General features: G+C 49.1%; 1 protein-coding gene and 1 long non-coding RNA gene across 2 annotated transcripts in view; one reads left to right on the top strand and one right to left on the bottom strand.

The window, feature by feature from the left end:
- Pkd1l2 (polycystin 1 like 2) overlaps positions 1-24,590 on the top strand; it is an 81,612-nt gene that overhangs the window by 36,089 nt on the left and 20,933 nt on the right. The window contains 14 exon segments of the mRNA XM_021170683.1: positions 202-326; positions 1,757-1,883; positions 3,003-3,134; positions 4,305-4,524; positions 5,849-6,042; positions 8,462-8,692; positions 10,867-10,968; positions 11,537-11,715; positions 13,929-14,075; positions 16,214-16,413; positions 17,241-17,446; positions 18,513-18,729; positions 21,356-21,584; positions 23,444-23,648. Of these exon segments, the coding sequence (XP_021026342.1) occupies positions 202-326; positions 1,757-1,883; positions 3,003-3,134; positions 4,305-4,524; positions 5,849-6,042; positions 8,462-8,692; positions 10,867-10,968; positions 11,537-11,715; positions 13,929-14,075; positions 16,214-16,413; positions 17,241-17,446; positions 18,513-18,729; positions 21,356-21,584; positions 23,444-23,648 (2,514 nt within the window).
- LOC110300495 lies at positions 2,734-10,273 on the bottom strand. The gene is made up of 3 exons (XR_002378580.1): positions 10,110-10,273; positions 8,515-8,655; positions 2,734-3,116 (listed from the first exon to the last, which is right to left on the bottom strand). It is a non-coding gene; the product is annotated as an uncharacterized LOC110300495 (long non-coding RNA).

Here is a 24,590-nt window from a genome sequence, read left to right as displayed (position 1 = left end):
GGATCCTGAAGCCAGGTTCTCCGAGCGCCCTGGTTCATTTCACCAATATGTGACTTTCCTAAGTCACCTCCTGTAGATGCCTGCTTTGCCTATGACCTGTAGGGCTGTCTTTGTCTATCACCTCCCAGCCATTGCTAAGAGTCCCACACTAACCTGGGGACAATGATGACAGTTCACAGTCATGTCCTGCTTCCTTTCCAGGCTTACATTGTGGCCCAGCTGCTTCGGGTTATAGACCATTTGCAGAGTGCCCTTCTGCTGGGGACATTGCCAGGAGGCCTTCCAGCCATTCTGGTCACCCCCTCCATCTCTGTATACACAGACAGGTACTGAGCTCCGCTATGCATGCCCAAGAAAGTTGATGCCCCTACCCAACCCAGCTACCCAAGGCATGGCCTAGAGGCCAGTCTTGGGGATAGAGAAGTTTTGGGATCTGAACCTGGTGTGTGGGTGTAATGGAGTCTTTCCACCATGGTAGGTGTTTGTATGGGACAGCAGGGGAGCTATGGAGAGATAAGGGCAGTGTTAAAATCACCTGAGCTGTGCAGTTAAGGGGGCTAATGAGGGGGACCACCTCCTCACACACATGATTCTGTGTCATGGGTAGCCCTGGCTATCCCATTATTGTAGAGAGCCTGTGGCAATCCCAGACACATCCACTTGAGCTTTCCCAGGAAGGTTTGTGTCAGCTTCAAGCTACTTTCTGTTGTGTGTGTTTTCCAGGGAAGTTATTCTAGTGTAGTTATGTATTTATTTGTTGAGAGCAGGTCTTGCTGTGTGCGCAGCCTTGGCTGACCTGGGATTATTTATGTAGACCCTGCTGGTGTCAGAATTGCAGTGATCACTCTTCCCCTGCCTCAGGGCTGGGTTTTATAAGCACTTGAGCCACTATGGGTAGCCTGGTGGCTATTCTAACTCATCCATATATAGACGAAAACGTAGAAATCACTTCACCCAAGTCTATCTAACTTGGCACTTATTGATGTTAGTTACAGACGACTTATGGGTGGGTGGGTGCACGACTGAAGAAAAGAGCCCCACTTGTCAACAATTATTGCCTGCTTATATATCCTTGGTGGTGGGAGGAGCCTGTGTGTTCCCTGGCCCCACAAGCCCTGTGAGCTCTCTTGTCCCTTCCAGAGTATAATGTTAATGGGCCCAGTCTTAGGGGCCTTAGCTGGTCACTGCTACTCTGATAGGAGATGGTGAAGATCATTTCCATCCCAGAGGAAAATCACACACAGCTTGATGATACTCACTAAAGTAGGCAGGATGGAGTCTATCCCACTAAGCCTAGTCCTTGACTCTTCGGACCATGGTGGCTCTCTTGGGTCCCAGTGGCAGATTCTATCAGCAGTATCTGTCTCTGAAAACAGGTCCCTGGTCTCATCAGATGGGACAAGGACAAAGGCCAGAAAATATGGGGCTGGAAGCCCATGGTATCAAAGGTCAAGGCAGGTAAGGGGAGAGAACCTTGGAGAAGTGATTTGCCAGGCACCTGTTAAGTACTGGGACTACACCAGGGGTTGAGAGTCAGTTCTAAGCATCTCTGGTCCAAGCTTGTTCATGGACTTCTGATACACACCTGGACACTAGCAGCTGCTGATGCTGCTTCTGTTTGAAACACAGAAACTGCTAAACACAAATACAGTGGAACCTCTGACAATAAAGTGGGACCCCCTCTTCCTCAAGTGCACAATGGGGGTTCTTCCTCAAACACCAATGTCTTTTCTTCCTATTCTCACCCTGTGGTCAGAATACAGCCACGGAGTTGGCAAGGCTCTTCAGTGCACACTGCTGCCGCTGACTCTGTGACCTTCACCCTGCCTACCGCCACCTTCCTCGGCCCTATGGAGGACAGCCAGGAGCCTGTGGACATAAGGGTAACCCAGCAATGCATCTGTGGAGACAGCCTTTACGTGTGCAAAGCACTGACCCTTGCATTTGCTCGCTGATGATGCTACAGTCCCATCCATTACGGCCGAGGTTCAGTATCTCATCAGAGCCACAGCCAGGAGCACAGGGGGACTCAGACCCCACAACGCTGGACATCCAAGTCCATTCTATTTCTAGCAGGTTGCAAGTGCCCCCAGCAACCTTGGCTTCATGAGTTGATAGTGCAGCTCTCTAGGTTTCTGTCCATAACTAAGACATAAAAAGACCAGGGCCCCTTCCATCCCACATTAAGGCATATCTGATTTCCCTGAATGCTGGTGAAAATAGACCAACATCTTTTTCTTAGACACATCTTACTACCCCTGGTACCCAGGGGGGTGGTTTTAGGATGCCTGTGAACGTGAGTTTCAAATCTGTGGCTGCTCAGTCCTTTATAGAATGTGGTATAGCAGTCACGCAAAACCTATGCTCAGCTTCGCATATACATATATACACATACATATACAAACACATATACATATGCACACAGAGACATATATATGCAGAAAGGGGATGGGGAAGGAGGGAAGAACTCGCTATGTAGTCTTGGATGACCCAGAATTCACTGTAAACCAAGCTGGTCTTGAAATCACAGAGATCTGCCTACTTACTTCTGCCTTTTGAGGGCTGTGGTTGAAGGCACTACCACCATGCTCAGCCTACACCGCTGCATAGACCTGGTTGCTTGTATCGGTTTTGATACAATGTAAAAGCTAGATAAGTAGTTAATGGTAATGTGTTATTTAGGAGAATGGCAAGAAAACAATCCGTACCCATAGTACAAATGCATCTTTTTTCAAATATTCCAGTCCACATTTAGTTGAGTCCACAGACATAGAACTAAAGATGTTGAGATCTGATTATATCAACTCTGGGGGAAGAAAGGCTTGCTGAGTCCTGGAGATGGCCTCTGCAAACGATATCTCTGGAAAGCACCATCAGTTAAATGCAGGAGCCTGCATCCACCCCATAGAGCGAGGGCCAGTCACCAGCCTGCGGGTCTCACTGTTCACACAGGGACGTGTTCACCCCGACTCTCATCAGTGCTTCTTGCTCTTGGCTTTCAGATGATGAGTTTCTCACAGAACCCCTTCTCCTCCCCAAGCCAATTTGATGTCAGTGGGACTGTTGGTGGACTTCGCCTGACCAGCTCCAGTGGCCATCCCATCCCAGTGAAGAACCTGTCACAGAATATTGAGGTAGGCACACTGCGCTGTTAGCAGCAGTTGGGTGGCACGTGGCCTTCTCTCCAGCTTGGTTTGGGAGCAGATGTGAGAACAACAGTTAAAGTATGTCCCTTACACTAGGAAACACTGTATTCAGCTTCAAACCATGCATATATAGCCATTCACACATCTTTGGTATGTGACAGTTCTCCTAACTCTATTGGGTGGAATTCTAAGCATGGTACAAACCAAATGTTCATTTCAAAGGTTTGTGATGCAGCCTCCAAATGCTGTTAGATTTTCCTTAAAGTCAAGCAAGAATGCTTACATTCTATGTACGATGGGCACTTAGATTCTTTTTTTTTTTTTTTTTTTTTTTTTTTTTTTTTTTTTTTGGTTTTTCAAGACAGGGTTTCTCTGTGTAGCCCTGGCTGTCCTGTAACTCACTCTGTAGAGCAGGCTGGCCTCGAACTCAGAAATCCGCCTGCCTCTGCCTCCCCAGTGCTGGGATTAAAGGCTTGTGCTGGGATTAAAGGCTTGTGCCACCACGCCCGGCCCGAGTGTGATTTTAAAAGGATGTATAATCTTCATTTGCTGTAACATATCATACATGTNTCACTCTGTAGAGCAGGCTGGCCTCGAACTCAGAAATCCGCCTGCCTCTGCCTCCCGAGTGCTGGGATTAAAGGCGTGCGCCACCACACCCGGCTCCTTGGCACTTAGATTCTTTTAGGAGCTTACTGACTTTTTCTAGTTGTCTGTGGTTTCCCCTCAATGATTAACAGTTTGTAGGGATGACACCATTGTCACCCATGGCACTTGTGAATGTGCCACCAGGGACTTGGCAGGAAGGTGATCTGGAGATTGGCTGTTGAGACTAGATTATCCAGGGGACCAGTGGAGGTACAAGGGGGCCTCAGAAGAGAGAAGCAGGTGGGGTGAAGTGTTAAGGGGAGACACTGACTACTGTTGATGACACAGGGAGCAGTTGAGTGAGGCGGGGGGGGGGGTGATGGACCAGAAACCTAGGACCACAGGTGGCCTGTAGAAACAGGAAGATGGAAAGACACCTCCCTGCCCCCAAGGCAGAGGTCTTCCTGTCCATCAGTCCTTCCACACCGACACCTCAGGGCTTTGAACATACATCACGTTCCCTGCCCACCTGCCTGCTGCCTGGCCCGAACTCTTTGTTTCTGAAAACAGATCCTGCTGCCCCGGATTTCAGCACACATCCAGCCGAAGATGCTGAGCCTGGCCACCCGTGAAGCTCTGTCAGTGAATGTGACGTCAGGGGACACAGCTTTGGGGATTCAGCTTCATTGGGGACCTGGAGTCCCACTCACACTCAGCCTGGGCTATGGCTACCATCCCAATGAGACCAGCTATGATGCCCAAACACACCTGCCTCCTGTGGCCGCCACAGGTAGTTAGCTTCCTGGGCTCCCGGCTGTGTCCAGCTTCAAACTAAGGTGTCAAAGGAAAATCAGAGGACAAGGCTGGGGAGATGGCTCAGTCATTGAAGTGTAAGGACCAGAGTTCCACCCTCAGGAACCACATAAAAAGCCTATGCCTGTGATCACAATCCAGGGTGGGGAAGGATCAGAGACAGGGGGATTCTGGGGTTCACTGGCCTAGCTCAATCTGTGAGGTTGCAGGTTTTGGTGAAACAACTTGTCTCAAAAATGAAAAACAGAAAACCAACCAACCAACCAACAACTCCGCACCCCCTCCACTCCCCCACCCCCGCCGCAAAAGAAGAAGCTGGAAAGATGGCTCAACAGTTAAGAGGCCACACTGCACTTGTAGAGGATTCTGGTTCGGTTCCCATCATTCATGCTGGGTGGCTCACAATTCCCCTTGTAACTCCAGCTAACGGAGGATCCATGCCACTGGCCTCTATAGGCATCCACACATACCCACATTCGCATACCCCTCACCGACTGCACATAATTAAAAATAATAAGAATAAATCTTTTTAAAGCATGAAATAAGGTGGAGAAGCATTGAAGAAGACACCCAGTGTCAGCCTTTGGTCTCCTCATATGCACATGTGTGTGTACACACACACACTCATGCACAGGCATACACACACCACATACTCACACTCATACACAGGCAAACACATACACACCATACACATACACACACACACACACACACACACACCATGCACACATATGCCACACACATGTGCATGCACACACATAGAATTATTTCATGAAAAAGCAAAGAACAAACTGTCCACCTTCTTCAGTGGCCGTCATGGGCTGACGCTATTGGTGTTATTTGCCCCCAATAGATAAACATTTATTGCATGCAATGGAGATGCAGATGAGCCCATAAATAACTTTCCAAGGGCAGCTGTAGAGATCTCTACGTTACAGATATGAGCAGAGAGGGTCAAGCCAGGTGCAGAGCAATCCCAGCACTTGGGAGGCTAAGGCAAGAGGACCTGTAGGACCAGTAGACCCAACCTTGGCTACGTAGCAAGTTTGAGGCCAGCCTGGTCTGCATAAGATTCTGCTCAAAACTACAAATCAAACAAAAAAAAAAAAAGAACATAGATATTCAATAACCACTCTGATACCACATAGCCAATAAGGACATGAGCCCTTCATGTCCTGACTGCCCCTGCACAGTGAGCAAGGGTACTCCTGGGACGATAGAGCCACCTCGAGGTCTCCATCCCTGCCATGTCACCTTGGTCTCCCCTAGTTTCATTGAGGCCAGAGCCTTGTTCCCTGCAGGTGATCTTCCCACCTGGATCCTGCACCCAGAGGACCTGCCCTTCGGAGAAGGAGTCTACTATTTGAGGGTGGTCCCCGAGGCTGATCTGGAGTCTAGCTCTGGCAGGAACCTCACAGTTGGCATTACCACCTTCCTGGCACATTGTGTCTTCTGGGATGAAACCCAGGAGACCTGGGACGACTCTGGGTGCCAGGTAAGGGCGTGAAGAATAAGCTGGGGAGGCTTGGTGGGAGTGTCTACCCTTGTAGCGTCCCCTCTGGAGCCTCTGGCATGATGTCTCTGGCTTCTCCAAGGTGCTCTGCGTACACCATTCCTGTGCTCAGAATGTCCTCTTTCCCCTCAGCTAAGTCCATTTTCCTTGAGAAAACTTCATGGCCCCGACTAGGTCAGATTTCCTGCTATAAACTCTGGTGCACGCTCCCTACTTCTCCCTACTTCACCCTGCTTGGTGGTGTGGTCCCCAACATCTTATCTGAGCCCATCTCAGGAACCAGAAGTACAGGATCATGAGTATAAATAGGCATGATTCAGAGGGCATTGTGTGTGTGTGTGTGTGTGTGTGTGTGTGTGTGTAAGGCATGGCAAGCCAGGGTGTCACTTTCCAGAAACTGACCTCAGCTGTGTCCCAAGTTCAACTTTACCAGCATTAGCTCATCAGTGCTTCAGATAGCCCCAGGAGAGCTGTTGTCCCCATTTCACAGTCAATGAGACAATGGATCAGGAAAGTGGATGGATCTGCCTCCGAATCCCACACACCTCATACAGAGGACCCGTGCCTCAGAGCCGGTCTGCCCGTGGCCAAATCATCACCATGACAACACAGCTTTCCCAACTACTGAGGTTCAGAACGGTCTTATTGTGATCGAATTTTTATCAAGGTCCAAGGAGCAAAATGGTGATGGTCCTAAGAGATAGAAGGTCCCCATGCTCCAAGCACCAGCCTTTGCATCTTAGGAATAGGCCTGGGAGGACGGTGGCCTCCCAGACCACCCAATCCCCAAAACTACCTTATATGGCTATCATGGGATGCTCCTGTACCCTAGGACTCAGTCTGCCATCAAATGGATTTGAGTTTAGTCCATATTCGCTGGATGAATTTGGGCAAGTAGCCCCACCTCTCTGACCCTTACCATCCTAAAACGGGGTCAAGCTGAGTGGGGTGCAGGGGTGCAAGCAACTTTACACAATACCTAACTTACAGAGCAGGCTCCACCTGTCAAAGACAATCACTGTGTTAAACCCTCTGGTTGTAAAAGGCAACGCTGTCTATAAGCTGGAAGCCAGGGGACAGGATCAGGGTGGTGGTGGGGAGAAGGCACGGGATTCACTCAGCCAAACCTAAGGCTCTGAGTACAGAAGTGAGCTTCCAGATGTTTGTGATGCCGTTTAAAATACTCTCCTCTGGGGTTGGAGTGATGGACCAGTTGGAGAGTGCCTGCTTTGTAAGCACAGGTCCTGGGTTACATGTGACAGTGCCAGGCATCACTCGTGGAGAGGCAGAGTCATGCAGCGGCTCCCTGGGGCTCCCTGACCAAACTGTTTGGCCTCGATGGTGAACTCCAGGCCAATGAACGACCCTGTGTCAGAAGCCCAGTGTGGTTATGTGCACCTTTCATCCCAGCGCCTGGCAAGCAGATCAAACAAGAAAGCCAAAATAAGAGAGAGCGAGAGAGCGAGAGAGCGAGAGAGCGAGAGAGCGAGAGAGCGAGAGAGAGAGAGAGAGAGAGAGAGAGCGAGAGCGAGAGAGCGAGAGAGAGAGAGAGAGAGAGAGAGAGAGAGAGAGAGAGAGAGAACGTTGCTGGGAAGGTTAGGGTTTGATCCCTAGCACGATGAAAGTAAATCATGTTCTCGAAAATGAATTTTTTTCGTTGTGTGTGTATATGCATGTTCAGATGTGGGTGCACATGCATGTGCGCCCATGTGTATATCGGCCAGAAACTGATGCTAGGATTAATCCTCCATTTTCCACCTCATTGGATGAGGCAGGTGTCCCAGTCACACCCATAGCTGGCTGACACGTCTAGGCACGGTATCAACCTTTCTCTAGGACTCCTGCCTCCCCCTTCTGAGGCTGGAATTGCCAGCAGGTTAGCAGGTCCACCTTATGCATCCATTTGGGTTCTGGGAACTCTGGACTCCGTCTGATCCTCGCTGCTTTCACGGAGAAGCCGAGTTTAGTTCCCACCACGCACATCAGCAGCTCACAAACACTTGTGACTCCAGCTCCAGGGGGATTTGATGCCTCTGGTCTAGATAGCCAGTCAGCCAGAGTCTTGTGTAGCTCAGGTTAGCCTTGAATATGTAGGGGCGGGGGAGGACCTTGAACACCTGGTCCTCCCATTCTGATTCTGGGATTCCAGGTGAGCGCCACCACACACAGTTTATGTGATGTTGATTCAACCCTGGGCTTCATGCATTCTAGGCAACCTCTCTACCAACCCAGTTACATCCCGAGCCCTAAAAAAAGATATAATTTTACCCAGAGGGTTGGCTAAATCCATGGACCCGAAAGGCTGACTGTGGGGCGCCCACACTGAGGTGGTGTTTATCATTTTGCTTCGCTAGGCTGAAGCAGACTCGTTTCCCGAATATGGTCTCTCTGGGGTTTGCAGGTGGGCCCGCGAACCACCCTCTCCCAGACACACTGCCTTTGCAACCACCTCACCTTCTTCGGAAGCTCCTTCCTGGTGATGCCCAACGCCATCGACGTCCACCAGACTGCCGAGCTCTTTGCTACCTTTGAGGACAACCCCGTGGTGGTTACCACAGTGGGCTGCCTCTGCCTGCTGTATGTGCTGGTGGTGATCTGGGCCAGGAGGAAGGACATACAGGATCAGGCCAAGGTGAGGTCTTGGGTTCCTGGGAAGGGGAGGGTTATTTCCGGGGAGTTGGCCCCTCAGCCTATGCGCTTACAGATCATCCCCTTTCAGCAGATTACCAGGGAGATTGTGCTATCAATCATCAACTAAGTACTCACTGCATGAAGGCACCACCCCACTCATGTTCACAATCTCTGAGGGAATGCATAGGGGACTGTGAGGGCCCAGTGTGTCAGAGCTTGAGGCTGCCCATCACTGCCTCCCTCCCCATCACTAGGGATGACATCACAGAATTAAATGTCATAAGGTGTCACTCAGCAGTCACACGGGTCTTTGCTTCCTCCATGGGACCGAACTTTGATCTCTAAATGTCTCGGGTTGGGGCTGGAGGGATAGCTCAGCAGTTAAGAGCACACACTGGTCGAGTGGAGCAAGGCTTCTGTCCCAGCACTTGGAGGTAGAGGCAGGAGGATCTCTGAGTTGAAGGCAAGTCTGGCCTACACAGTATTTCTTTTGAATTTTTAAAAATTACTTACTCATTAAGTATATGAGTACACTGTTGCTGTCTTCAGATGCACCAGAAGAGGGCATCGGATCCCCCTACAGATGGTTGTGAGCCACCATGTGGTTGCTGGGATTTGAACTCTGGACCTCTGGAAGAGCAGTCAGTGCTCTTAACCGCTGAGCCATCTCTCCAGCCCTACACAGTATGTTTTAGGCCAGCCAGAGAAACATAATGAGACCTTGTGTAAAAAAAATTAACAAAGACAAAACTACACAAATGGGGCTGGAGAGGTGGCTCCCTGATTCAGAGCCCTTGTTGCTCTTGCAGAGCACATGGGTTTGGTTCCGAGCACCCACACGGGGCCTCACAACCATCCCTAAGTCCAGTAACTCCAGTTCCAGGGGATTCACATGCATGCACATATCTACACACATGCAGACAAAACACATAACTAAAATATCACATGCTGATGTTGCACAGGGACCAAGCTCAGGGTCCATTCCTAGAACCCACATCAGGCAGCTCGCAATCACGTGTAACCCCAGTTCCAGGGGATCTGGGCACTATTCTGGCCTCTTTGGACATTGTGGCCAACACACACATGTATATGTATATGTACATGTATATGTATATGTATATGTATGTGTATGTGTATGTGTATGTGTATGTGTATGTGTATGTGTATGTGTATGTGTATGTGTATATGTATATGATGTATATGTATATGTATATGTATATGTATATGATGTATATGTATGTGTATGTGTATGTGTATATGTTTATGATGTATATGTATATGTATACACACACACACATTTCAAGAGGCTGAGGTGTATAGATTTCTATGAGTTCAAGGCCAGGCTGGTCTACATAGAGAACTCCAGGCTAGTCAGTCAAGCCTACATAGTGAGACCTTGTCTCAAAAAAGAAACACACCTATATATATAATACATAATCCACCTTCAATGCCACAGGTTGGCTCCCGGAAGTCAGGCTCTAAAATGGAGTTAAGGCTGAGGGTGTTCTCTAAAAGGAACTTTTTGGGTGAGCCCCTGGGGAGGTGGCAGTGCTGCAGTGACAGCTCACCAGTCCTCGAGGAGACCTGGCTGAGCTGGGTTGCGATGCACAGGTCCTAGTCACACGCAGACACCTCACAGTTGGGTCATTGACTCTCGGCTGCCCCCAGAGAGTATGTCTGTCACAGAGATGATTCTACATCCTTGAAAGCCATTCCTCAGAAGCTGATGTAAAACTTTCATGGGAGGGAAAGCAGAGCAGGACAGCATGACCCAGAGGTCACCACAGCTCCCAGCTAAGTCAAGGTCACTTGACGCTTTCGCTAAAACATGCGAACATCTCATTTCTTCTGAACTTCCCGGGGGGGACAAATCTGATTGCATAAACAGTTGGCTCGCCATACCTAACACTGAACACCCTCAGTTTAATGCCCGGTCCATTTCCAACTTAACTCCACAGTTCACACTTCATAATTAATGAAAGCGCTTGATGCTTCCTTGCCTTCGACGGTATTTTTCTTGAAGCCCTTGTTTCATAAAGGACGGTTCTCACTGGATCAGAGTGTAATGGACCCAGTTTTGCTTTTGTATGTCTATTGTCATGGGTGACTGACTTGTTCTTAGCTGCTGGGTGAGCTCACTGAGTAGGGTCCCACTGGCTCTGTCCTTCTGTCCAGGTGAAAGTCGTAGTCCTGGAGGATAATGACCCCTTTGCCCAGTATCACTACCTGGTGACAGTCTACACTGGACACCGGCGAGGGGCAGCCACGTCTTCGAAGGTACCTGTGGTTGGTGGGTGTGTCTGTCCCGGTGCAGAGGTGGCTGTCATTGTGGAGTGTATTTGATTCCATGGTTTTATGTTGCTGGTGCCCTCCTTCCATTTTGTATTTTAGGGGAAAGGATATTCTTGTATGTAAATGTGTGTGTGTGTGTGTGTGTGTATGTGTGTGAGTGAACATGAGTGTGTAAAGGTGTGCATAGGAGTGAATGAGTGGGAGTGTATGAATGTGCGTGAGTATGTTTGTGTCATGTGTGAGTGTGTACATATATGTGAGTGTATGAGTGTGAGTGTGTGTATGTGTGAGTGTACGAGTGTGTATTTGGAAGTGTATGTGAGTGAATATGAATGTGTGTGCCCGTGTGTATGGATGTCTGTGTATGAGTATGAGTGTGTGAGAATAAGTATAACTGTATATGAGTATGTGTATGTGTGTGAGTGTGAATGTCTGTGCTGTGTCTGCATGCCTAGTTTTGTGCAGTGCTGGGATCAAGCACAGCACTTCTGAAGGCTGGGCAAAGGCTGCACCTGCTGAGCTACAGTCCCGGTGTCTGGTGTCTGGATTCTAGGTGACTCTCACCCTGTATGGCTCGGATGGAGAGAGTGAGCCACATCACCTGTCAGACCCCGACGCTGCGGTTTTTGAGCGAGGAGGGGTTGATGTCTTCCTGCTTGCCACTCTGTTCCCCCTGGGAGAACTGCAGAGCCTCAGGCTGTGGCATGACAACTCTGGGGACCGGCCGTCATGGTGAGCTGGGAGACTAGGACCTTCAGCGCCCAGTCTGGCCTCAATGCCTGAGTCAATGCCTCACACCTCCACAAACACATAGAATGGCTCCGTGTGGTACAAGTGAGACAAGCAGGGTGTCTTAGGGTTTTACTGCTGTGAACAGACACCATGACCAAGGCAAGTCTTATAAAAACCAACATTTACTTGGGGCTGGCTTACAGGTTCAGAGGTTCAGTCCATTACTTTCAAGGTGGGAGCATGGCAGCATCCAGGCAGGCATGGCGCAGGCAGAGTTGAGAGTTCTATGTCTTCATCCAAAAGCTGATAGTGGATGATTGACTACCAGGCAACTAGGGTGAGGATCTTAAGCCTACACCCACAGTGACACACCTACTCCAACCAGGTCATACCTATTCGAACAAGGTCACACCTCCAAATGGTGCCGCTCCCTGGCCTAAGAATATACAAACGATCACACAGGGTCAGAGAGGCCCCTGGCTCAAGGTCCACAGAAACCAGACAAGAAGGGAGGCAGGCTGAAGTCCAGCCCTGGTGTCCAGCACTGGGCCTGCCCCTAGCCTTTCTTTAGTGCCAACTCAAGACTTGTCCAAGATCACACACAGCTACACATTCATAGCAAAGCCCTATCCATTCTTCCTGAGATCAAAATGAGTGAATCAGACAAATAGTGTCAGTATGACCAGGTATCAGCATGCAGAGCCTTAATAAGACAGTTCTGGGATAGCCTGGGGTACATAGTGAGCACTGTAGTAGCCTGGGTTAGAGCATGAGACTTTATGACAAAAAACATCGGGCATGCCAGGTGTGGTAGGACACGCCTTTTAATCTCAACTCTTGGGAGGCAGAGGCAGGTGGACCTCTGTGAGTTCAAGGTCTAGGATAGCCCAGACTACATAGAAAGACTCTATTTCAGAAATAAATAAATAAATAAATAAATAAATAAATAAATAATACACTGGGTAGTGTATACCCATACTCCCAGCACTTGAAAGGCAGGAGGTTGAAGTTCAAGGTTATTCTCGTCGCTGGGCGGTAGTGGCGCACACCTTTAGTCCCAGCACTTGGGAGGCAGAGGCAGGCGGATTTCTGAGTTCGACACCAGCCTGGTCTACAAAGTGATTTCCAGGACAGCCAGGGGCTACCGATACCAAAGAAACCCTGTCTTGAAAAACCAAAAAAAAAAAAAAAGTATTCTTGTCCTGACAGACAATTTAAGACAAGGCCTGTCTCTCAAAAAACAAATGTCAGAGAGAAAGAGAGAGAGATAAAGAGACAGACAGACAGACAGACAGACAGAACATTCACTGCTTAGGTTTTAGCTGTTTTGACAAGATCTGTTTGTTCTCACTCTGTAGCCTAGGCTAGCCTTGAGTTTCTGTCAGTCTCTGGTCTCAGCCTATGAGAGCTGGGGTCAGAAGTATGGGTCACCACACCAAGCTTCCTGCTGTCTTTAACTCACCGCATTCGCAGGAAGCAGGCTCCGAGAGGCAAGTGAGCATGTTGAGTGTCTCCTGAAGAAGCCCTCTCCTCAGCAAGTGGAGAGGGAGGCCAGGCTGGGATACGCAGAGGGAGGTGTCAAACAATGGTCCACCCAGTAACAGCCCAGCCCACCCTTATGGATCCCTGAAGCTGTCCCAAGTTAGATCAAAATGTCCAGGTCCTGCATCACTGGATGTCGGTCTCCCAGGAGGGCCATGGCCTGGACATAGTTGGCCTTTGCATCCCTGATGGAGCTATGCTCATGGAAACGGGGGACATGTGTACAACACAATGACAACTCGTATTGAGCATTCAGCTCTGTCATCTTCCTATTGGCCAGACAGTGACAGAAAAGCTGTTGTTAGCCCACACCTCCTAAGACAATCTCCTCTTCTGAGGCTTGGAAGAAGTTTGCTGGCGCACACTTGTCACCGGGCTTCTTTTGTTTATGGCTAGGTGTACCCACAGGGGTTCAGAGTTTTCAAATGTGTCTCCCGGCACCTGGCCGCCTCTCTGAGAACAAGCAGCTGCCTTCAAAGCTAAGCTGGCTCTCTCTGCTGAATGCCCCCCTCACAGGAGGCCAAATGTCACCCCTACTCGAAGTGAAGAGCATCATGCATTTTCCACGTGCGCCTGTCTTGGGGCCCCTTTTCTGAAGGTCTTACCTCTGGGATGTCCCAGGGAGTCCTATCCCCACTTCTTATCCTCAGAGCTGTATCTCCCTTCTCCAGGTATGTGAGCCGGGTGCTGGTCTATGACGCTGCGGTGGACCGGAAGTGGTATTTCCTCTGCAACTCGTGGCTGTCCGTCGATGTTGGAGACTGTGTCCTGGATAAGGTGTTTCCTGTGGCCACAGAGCAGGACAGGAAGCAGTTTAGGTACTTTCTGTCTGTCTTTTTTTGGCAAATGTAACTCACTGTTATCTTTAATCTTAGGGAAATAGCCTCAGAGCCCAGGCTCACTAATGAAAGCACATTTCAACCAGTGGCTCTTTGAGTATGTGACACTGTTGGTCCAAATGTCCTGTTGGAATGGGGCCTCTAACAGGATTTGCAGCCTAAGAGTCAGAAGTACTGGGATTGCAGCCATATTCCATCATACCCAGTGTTCCTAAGGGCTTTGCCATAGCACTCCCAGAATGCATGGTGAATTTATTCACTCTCTTCAATGGGCAGAAGGTCTACTGGTCTGGTCCCCTCCCAGTGGGGCCTTCAAAAGGGATAAATTCTGAATTAGAGATCTGCTCCGAGATGGGACTAGGGGTGATGGGTCCTAAACTGATAATATTATAGCTATCTTATTAAATTCAAATTGCAGCAAAGGTACCACTCACGCTGACCACTTACCTCCATGTTAGCGCTGCCTCAGTGCTTCACAAAGGTGGCGATTTTGCTGACGCAGTGGTACAGACCAGCTTCGGTGAGTGGGAGGCCAGCCTGAGCTACACAAGAGACCCTGTCTCAAGTCGGTCACAACTATGGCTCTAAATCCTTCCAAACATCCAGGAAAGGAGGTTCTGTCGTTATCTTTTTTTTAAATTAATTAATTTATTTATTATATGTGTATATACACTATAGCTGTCTTCAGACACTCCAGAAGAGGGCATCAGATTTTTGTTAGGGATGGTTGTGAGCCACCATGTGGTTGCTGGAATTTGAACTCAGGACCTTTGGAAGAGCAGTCGGTGCTCTTAACCACTGAGCCATCTCACCAGCCCTCTGTTGTTATCTTAAAGGCAAGGAAACAGGCCTGAGGAATGACACCAGCTGCCTGAGGTCACAAGGCAGAGGGAAGGCAGGCGAGGACTCCAAGGGGGTTCTCTTTTCACATGTGATGTGGATGTTGCTCAGTTCCTAGAGTGCTTGCCCGAAGCCCAGGGCCCCTGGGTGTGGTGGCAAGTGCCTGCAGTTCCAACACTAGAGACTAGAAGCTGGAGGGCCAGGAGTGCACGGTTACTCATTCTACAACAGTGATTGTAAGACTAGCCTGTGCAACAGGGGGCCGTGTCAAAAATAAAAATCACCATCTGCTAGTTTTCCTAGATGTATCTGGTGTGAGTGTGTGCTTGTCTGTGATGTGGCGTTTCTGCAGAGGTCAGAGGGCAGCTTTTTGAGAATTGGTTCTCCCCTTCCAGTTTTTTGAGATTTTATGTGCACACATGTTTTGCCTCTATGTGTATCTGTGCACCATGTCCATGTAGTGTCTGTAGGGGGCCAGGGAAGGGGTCAAACCTCTTGGAAGTGGACTGACAAACAGCTGTTAGCTGTCGTCATGTGGGTGCTGGGACTTGAACTTAGGTCCTCTTAAACAAACAGCACATGATGGGTGCTCTTAGCCACTCTTAAGCAGCACATAGTGGGTGCTCTTAGCCACTCTTAAGCAGCACATAGTGGGTGCTCTTAGCCACTCTTAAGCAGCACATAGTGGGTGCTCTTAGTCACTATGAAACAGCGCATGGTGCTCTTAGCTACTGGGATATCTCTCCAGCTTGACCTTTTTTCTAAGGCAGGGTCTCTGCTGCTTACCTGAGAGCATCTCCTGTCTGTACCTCCCATGGTGCTTTGGGTTACAAATCACCTAATCCAGCTTTTTTAAAAAATGTAGTTTATAGTTGTGTAGTAAGGGCGTTCTACCTACTGAACCGTCTTGCTGGTCCTCAAACATGCTAAACCTTATAGCTGAATCCCAGGTTATTGTTGAGTTTTGTTTGTTTGTTTGCTTGTTTGTTTTTCAAGACAAGGTTTCTCTGTATATCAGCACTGGCTGTCCTGGCTGGAACTAGCTCTATAGGCCAGGCTGGTTTTGAGGTCACAGAGCTCCATCTGTCTCTGCCTTCCAAAGTGCTAGGGTTAAAGGCCGTGCCCCGCTCCGGGTTGTTTCTAAGAGACCAGCCCCCCCCCCTCCGCCTGAAGATTTGTTTCCTTCTCTAAATTGTCTGTCCGCCTCTCCCTCCTGTCTGTCCACCTGTCTCCCTCCTGTCTGTCCACCTGTCTCCCTCCTGTCTGTCTGTCCACAGCCACCTGTTTTTCACTAAAACCTCCACGGGCTTCCAGGACGGGCACATCTGGTACTCAGTCTTCTGCAATGCCACTCGGAGCAGCTTCACGCGCGTACAGAGGGTGTCCTGTTGCTTCTCGATGCTTCTCTGCACCATGCTGACCAGCATCATGTTCTGGGGTGTCCCTAAGGACCCAGCCGAGCAGAAGATGGATCTGGGTAAATCTCGGGATTACTTCTGAGGTCTGGGGCTGTGGGTACCAGTCTTAGCACCCCTGCAAGGCCTCTGTAATCTAAAGGAGATTACTTAGCTTCGTTGGTGATTAATCTGATAAGCTGAGACAAGGTCTCTGTGGACCAGGTATCACTAACCATTAAAGGTGTGTGCCACCATGCCTAACTTGACTCGGTCTTTATGTTTTGTGTGCATATGTGCATACACACATGTGCACATGCATACGGAAACCAGGGTTTGGCCTTGGGCATTGCTCCTCAGGAGTCAGTCACCTCACTTTTGAAGACTTAAGCTCACCAGCTGGGCTACACTGGCTGGCCAAAATGTCTCCGTGATCCTGCCTGTCACTCTTCTTAGCACTGGGATTATAAGCAGGTGCCACCCCACCTGACATTTTACAATGCTTGGGATCATGGGGTTACAGGTCCCCAAGATTGCATGGCAAACACTTTACAGACCAAGCCGCCTCCTAGGCGCCCTGACTTAGTCTTCACTGGGACAAAGAAGATGTGTTTGTCCGTGTACCCTCACAGCTGACCTTAGCCTCCAGCCCTGCAAAGAGAAGCTGAGCCACACGGCCCAGGCTTGTGGTACTCTGCCATGTTAGCACGGACTATCTGGCTTAGCTCATAGCTCAGAGTAAGCTAAGGGCCTCTTAGGAGCAGGGTGGGCATCTAAAGGCGCATGGATGACCTTTCAGGAGTTGTGCTTGGTTGGTCCTTCACTGTGAGCTGCCTTCTGCTGAGAGGGAAGAGGGGACTCTGGGGCATCTGCCTCCATCTGACATCGCCTTCCCTCCCTTTCTCTTTAGGCAAAATTGAGTTCACTTGGCAGGAGGTGATGATTGGGTTGGAGAGCTCTATCCTTATGTTCCCCATCAACCTCCTGATTGTCCAGATCTTCCGGAACACCCGACCTCGTCTCCCAACGGGGAAGGATGGGAGACAGAAACAGGGACCCCTTAACCTGACTCCCTCAGCGCAGCCCATGGAGGAGGGACTTCTGACACCTGAAACAGTGACCAAGGCATGTTCTCAGCCTCAGCTTGTATAGGGATGGAGGGATGCTCTAACCTGGCAGGAGTGGAGTACAGGGTGGTGCGTGGAGGCCTGGGTTACCATAGTCTCAGTTGCCGAGATTCGCCAACTGAAAACATGCAGTCTGACACAATACATGTACACACACATGCAGACCAATAGGACACACGTGTACACACACATGCATGCTTTCTGAGTACCTATTGTGTGCAAGATATCCGACCCTCACTGGAAATTCTGTTGGTAAAGTTATTTCCGTGGTGGGAGACACAAACAATATCCATGCTCCTCCTAGGCTCCAAGGACAACCCAAAAAATGAGTCCACCAAGTTCTTCCAGAGAAACCAGTGAGTTTACTGGGGCTTCCTAACGGAGCAATGGAGAAGGGTTACAGGCAGGAGCATGTGTGACCTTAAAGCAGCAGCCTTGGAAGGGTAGCACGCAGTAGTGACAATGGTTTCTTTATGGCTGTGTAAATGGAGCCCCCTCTCCTCCTTCCTTGCCCGTATCCTACACACACACACACACACACACACACACACACATGCTCTAGACCTTATGCAGTTGTGTTAGAATTGCAAAAGGTTGGTTGAGGGCCTCAAGACCCTTCAGGTCTCTGCCCCGCCCCTTCTAGGGAAGGTAACCAGTTGGTAGGCTCCTCTGTGAGCATGCCCAGAAGCACTGTCTTTGACAGCAGTCTGGTTCTAAGGACTGTGGCGCCGCCCCCGCCCCCCCCCCCGCCCTCCCGGCCCCAGGCTAGAAGCCCCTAAAAGAGACACATTTCCCTGTACTCATGTGCTTGATAATCTTGTATAGGACCCTTGCTGTGTGCGGTGGCTTGAGTAACGCAGCCTGGGATGCCGGAATGAGTCCGTTTAGCCCTACGAGAGGGAATTCAGTGGTTACGGATCGTGCCTGGGGTAGGGGACGAAACTGTAGTTGAACCGTGGATCACACAGCTCAGGGCCTATGTGTGCTCTTGACCTCTGTGCCGTGTGCCCTTGCCCGTGGCTTATGTCCCCTCGCCTCGTTGGGCTTTCTTGCAGGGTATACAGAGTCTCATCAGCTCACTGTTTAAAGCCCTGAAGGTGCCACCCCCAGCCTCAGGCTGGGACTCTATGAACCCGGTGGACATTAACTACCTCCTCGCTTTAATAGAGGACATCATCTGTCCGGAGAGCACAGAGGGACCGGGTTTCTGGGAGGAAGCCAAAGGGAGAGAGGACCCTATCACCTCCACGCGTGGGTCTATGAAACCGAAAGGTAAGTCCTTCCCAGGTCTGTGCCAAAGGTGAAAGGAGTATCCAGCTCAGGACCCTCAAGACCAAGTTCTCAGCACAAAGGAGATTTATTGCCCCAAAGGGACAGAGGGCAGGGATAAGGGACAGAGGCAGGAGATAAGAGGATGGGGGAGAAGGGGAAGGGAACAAAGGTGAGGAGAGAAAAGAGGCAAGGGAGATCGGGGAGGGGAATTTGTCTTGGGGGGACAAAGGACTGCCTCTGGATAGAGAGGAGACAGATGTGGCCCATAGCCAAATGGCCTATAAAGGTACAAGGGGGAAACCCCATTTTTTTAGGATGAGGTGTTTAATTTTAATTGAACATGTTAAGTGAGCCAAAGGGGGTTTTTTGATCGCTGAACTTCAATACTTTGATAGCTGGACCTTGGTAGCCAGTCTCGGGAGGAGGAAGTGGCCAAATAAGGGAGTAGACCTTGGGGGCCAGCTTTAGGAATGCAGTCTAACAGTTTAGCACGGCAGAGGGAACTTCAGAGAAGGCCAAGCCTGCCAGAGCCATGTTCACACTGGAGCTGCCCGGAGTCCCTTTAAAAGGACATGGAAGAGTTCTTTGGAATCAGGTGGTCCAGGATCGCCCAGATGCTGGGATCACAGGGGGTACCAGCCCGCACAGCTTCATGCTCCTTGAAAATACGAGTACATAAGAGCATGCTTTGAGGTCAGAGAAGAACTTGTGTGACTGGCTGGCTTCCCCCTACCATGTGGGCCATCAAGCTTGGCAGCAACTGTCGGTGTCCTCTGAGCCATCTCCCTGGCCCTTGTTTTGTTTCTTATGATAAATATGTCACCTCTAAGATTTAAAACCAAGCCAGGCGTGGTGGCGCACACCTTTAATCCCAGCACTCGGGAGGCAGAGGCAGGCAGATTTCTGAGTTCGATGCCAGCCTGGTCTACAGAGTGAGTTCCAAGACAGCCAGGGCTATACAGAGAAACCCTGTCTCGAAAAACAAAACGAAACAAAACAGAACAAAAAAAGATTTAAAACCAACGACAGAAAGAGATACTTAAACATCTCTTTTGGCTGGCTGGTATGGCAGTGGATGTCTTACCACTCAGGAGGATCAAAAAGGAAGGCAAGGTCATTTTTGGCAACACTGAAAGCTTGAGGCCAGCCTGGGATCCATGAATCACTGTCTCAAAGACAAAATAGCATCCACAAGAACACATTTTAGGGGGGCTGGGTATAGAGACAGAGTATGTGACTAATCTCTAGGTTCTGTCTCCAGCCCTGAGAAGAAATATGGAGAATCTGAAATTTCAACAAACCAACTGTAGAAAAACAGTGATGGGTGGATAAAGATGCTGACCTCAATGCCCAACGACCTGAGTTCAAACCTAGCCAGTGCCCAGTCAGAGATAGAGCTCTCACAAGTTGTCCTCAGGCCAGGCAGTGGTGGCACACGCCTATAATCCCAGCACTCGGGAGGCAGAGGCAGGCAGATTTCTGAGTTCGAAGCCAGCCTGGTCTACAGAGTGAGTTCCAGGGCAGCCACAGCTACACAGAGGAATCCTGTCTCGAACCCCCCCCCCCCCCACACACACAAAAAGAACCTTAAACATTCATAATTCTATTGCCGCTTTTTTCTTAATATATTTTTATTTAGAAGTTAAGGGTGCAGCTTTTTGAAGCCTTCATCTCTGGCAGAAACGCACTAATGTACTTAATGAAATGGTGTGCGCTTTAAGGTTTGCTGCCTGTAATCCCAAAACGCAAGAGGCTGAGGCTGTAGGGTGCTGAGTTCCAGGCCAACCTGAGCATTTCAAACAGTAAACCCATGTGCAGAGGCCATGTACTTCTCCAGCTTTTTGCCTTCCCTTCTGGTTATCTGAAATGGCTTTTGTTTTGTGAGACAGGTCTCACTACATAGACCAGGCTAGCCCTGAACTTGTTATTGCAGGCGTGCCAGCTCCACACACCAGGCTCTCTTGGAAGGTTTCAGTACACATAATTTTTTTTTTAAGTGAAAACAGAAGACAAGGACTTACCCTATCTTGGGCACTCTGCAAGAGTGTACTTAAAATAAAAAGACTCTGCAAGACTGGACTTAAATTCAAGTCTAACTACGTAGAAAGATTTGCAGGTGTGATGTTCCCATGTCTAGGGTTGGCTTTAAAGAGTCTAGATGGACAGCTAGAAAGATGGATCAGTGGGAAAAGAGGCTTGCTACTAAGCCTGATGACCTGAGTTCAATCTCCAAGACCCACATGGCGGAGGAGAGAGCTTAGTCCTGAAAGTTATCCTCTGACGTTTACATGAGTACTGTGGCACCACGCATGAACACATACACACACAGATACGCACAGACACACACACACACACGCAGAGTCAGAGACAGACAGAGATTGAGATAGAATAGCAACAGCGAGACAGAGATAATAGGTAATAGATATCAATTTTTAATAGATATCATTTTTAAAATCTAAGAGTCCAGAGGGAAATGGCCAGACAATGGTTAGTCACTGGGTTAGAAGCAGGATTGCGGGAAAGTGTGCTCTCCTCGAGCACATTTTCAAACTGTCCCTGATGAAAAGCTAAAAGCTGGTTCCTTGTCCCTTGTCACTACCTGGTCACTTTCCCCTTTGACTCACAGAGAACATGTGGCATCCCAAGCCCGAGCTGGCGGTGCATGGCCTTTGGAAGGACAGCGTCTACAGGCGGTGTCTCTACCTTCAGCTGGAGCACGTGGAGAGGGAGCTGCAGCTGCTGGGGCCCCAAGGCTTCCTGCATCATCACAGCCATGCGCAGGCCCTCAGACAGCTACGCGTCCTGAAGGGTCACCTCTGGGGACAGCCTGGTACCCCGGCACTGGCATATCCCAGGTAATCCACTTCCTTGAATGCTCCTGCCCTCTCCAGCCTGAGGTCACCTTGTCCAGTCTTGGAAAGATGTCCACCCAGACCATGCAAGCAGAAGGGACTAGGGGTTCCCTTGAGTACCCTCAAAGCCATCAGGGGTTAAGGGGACAGGGGTACTTGCGGGAAGACACTTAGCCCTTTGCACAGAGCTTTGCTGTCCATGACCTTATTTGTGATGGTTGTTATCCAGTCTGCCATGTAGGAGCAGTGTCTCTGTCTCTCTGTGCCTCGGTTTCACTGATTGAAGTATACATCTCCTAATTCAAACCCAAAGAGTGTTTTCTTCCATTTATTTGATGTTTTGTTTGTTGACGTGCTGGGGGTTGAACCTCATCCTTGTGTGTGCTAGGGAGGTGTTTTTGTTTATTTGTTTTTTTTTTATAATCAGTAAACTTTGAAGACAGGTTATTTGATGGTGGAACTAAGTGTGCCAGGCCTGATGCATAGTCTTATAATCCCAGATACGAGGGAGGATGAAGCAGGGAGGTCACGTGTTCAAAAACAGCTTGAGCTACACAGCCAGCTCAAAGCAAAGCTGCGTGTCTTAATTACGGTTACTACTGCTTCGAAAACTGGGGAGGAAAGGGTGTGTGTGGCTTCTGCTTTGCTGTTCATCACTGCAGGAAGTCAGGGCAGGAACTCAAGCAGGGCAGAAACCTGGAGGCAGGAGCTGATGCAGGAGTCATGGGGGTAGGGGGGATGCTGCTTACTGGCTTGCACCTCGTGGCTTGCTCCCCTATCCATGACTGATTAAGAAAATGCCTTACAGGTTTGCCGACAGCCCGATATTAGGGAGATATGTTCTGAATGGGGGCTCTCTCCTCTGAGGACTCCAGCAATGTCAAGTTGACTTAAAACTACCCAGTGTTTTGGTTGGTTGGTTGACACTTGTTCTTTTGTTTTTGCTTGCACTTAAGGCTGTGCTGCTAGCTTATGTGCCTGCAGAGAATTGGGAGTTACAGACAGTGGTGAGCAGCTGTGTGTGTGTGTGTGTGTGTGTGTGTGTGTGTGTGTGTGTGTGTGTGTGTTATAGATCAGTGGTAATAGACTGGAGACCCAAGGGCTGTCTCTCCATAGCTCACACTCACACAGCTTTTGGTAGCCAACAAATACAAACGTTGTTATTAATTATTCAGAAAATGACCCTTCTTGGGAGGTCTTCTGAGGTAGTCTAGGATGATCCTGTGTTATGCCTGGAATGTGTTTTTAATATTCCCCCCTCCAAAAGGAAAGCGGGGTGGTGTAAGACAGATGGGGTGTGCCAGACACAATGGAGAGAGTTGTTGAAAGCAGCTGATAAGTGCTAGGGGGGGTGGGGTGGGGCTGCTGGCTTGATGCCTTTTGTATGATGAGACTCTTTTATAATAAAAGATTTTTTAATGATATAAAACCAGCCTTCTAGGCTTGCTGGTAGAGACTGCCCCCTAGTCAGGACTGGACAAACGGCAGCCTAGAGAGCAGCTCTTTTTTTTTTTTTTTAAGATAGATTTATTTATTTATTTATTTATTTATTTATTATATGTAAATATACCGTAGCTGTCTTCAGACACTCCAGAAGAGGGCATCAGATCTTATTACAGGTGATTGTGAGCCACCATGTGGTTGCTGGGATTTGAACTCAGGACCTTCGGAAGAGCACTTAGTGCTCTTAACCGCGGAGCCATCTCTCCAGCCCTAGAGAACAGCTCTTTCAGGCAGGTACAAATTATAGAGGAGAAATAGATTATCAGAGGTCAAGTGGCTTGCACAAGGCCATTTGGAGGATGAGAACAGATGGGTCTTCTGGTGGCATCCTAACTGTGTCGGTCTAACCTCTTTTATAGCACGCCTCGGGTCAGCAAGTCCCCTCGTGGCCTGCCCTGGTGGTGTGTCCTAGTCGGCTGGCTCCTGGTGGCGACCACCAGCGGGGTGGCGGCCTTCTTCACGATGCTGTACGGCCTGCACTATGGAAGAGCCAGCTCCCTCAGGTGGCTCATCTCCATGGCTGTGTCCTTTGTGGAGAGTGTGTTCATCACCCAGCCCCTGAAGGTCAGAACTCCCCGCTTCAAAGTGTCTGCCCACCCCTGCTATCCACCTTTACCCTCCTGTGGTCAGTTCTTTCTCAAGCATAGCTATTATTTTTTTCATGTTCATTTGGCAAACACGTGAGCTACTACCTCTGCCCTGACCCTGGAGCAGGGATATCAGATAGTACCATAATAGCCCAAAAAGACTTGTCCCCCATTACCAGAGCTAACACTTCTGTATCATCATCATCCTTAGGATTGTGGGAAAATGTATAGGTGAGAACTCATAAAGCTGGGAATGTAATTCAGAAACAGAGCGCTTGCCTAGCGTGCACAAGGTCCTATATATATATATATAATCAGTGTATGTGTGTATATATATACACACATACATATATATATACGTATGTGGGTGTGTGTATATATATGTGTGTGTATGCATGTATGTATGTATCCTTAGAAACTTCTGAATATTAAATGAGAGAAGATAGCAGTTTAAAGGACTGTTCCCTTCAGAAACTTGCTCCCGTTCCCCAAGATGTTACAGTTATATGGGAGCATATTAGCCTTGGGTACTAAGCCCAGACTTAGAACTGGCAGGGAACAGGGACAGACCTGCCTCTGCAAAGAGCCAGGCAGCTGCCAGTGGGCAGGGGACCAGGAAAATTGTAAAAGTAAAGCGGCTGTTTACTTGATTTTGTTTGGTTTTTGAGACAGGGTTTTCCTCTGTAGCCCTGGCTAGCCAGGGACTCAATATGTAGCTCAGACTCTCTCTGAATTGATGGCAGTCCTCCTGCGTCAGCTACCCAAGTGCTGAAACTGTAAATATGTACTACTACCATACCCAGCCCCTGGAATTTTTACTCCTGTGGAACATCTCAAATCCTTCCTCTATCTACCCTGCTATTCTACCCTAAGTTGTATGTATGTATGTATGTATGTATGTATGTATGTATGTATNNAT

The sequence above is a fragment of the Mus caroli genome, chromosome 8 (genome assembly GCF_900094665.2).
Source record: "Mus caroli chromosome 8, CAROLI_EIJ_v1.1, whole genome shotgun sequence".
Classification (NCBI taxonomy): Eukaryota; Metazoa; Chordata; class Mammalia; order Rodentia; family Muridae; genus Mus; species Mus caroli.
Note: the sequence above shows the minus strand (reverse complement) of the source record. Positions and strands in the feature narration are given on the sequence as shown.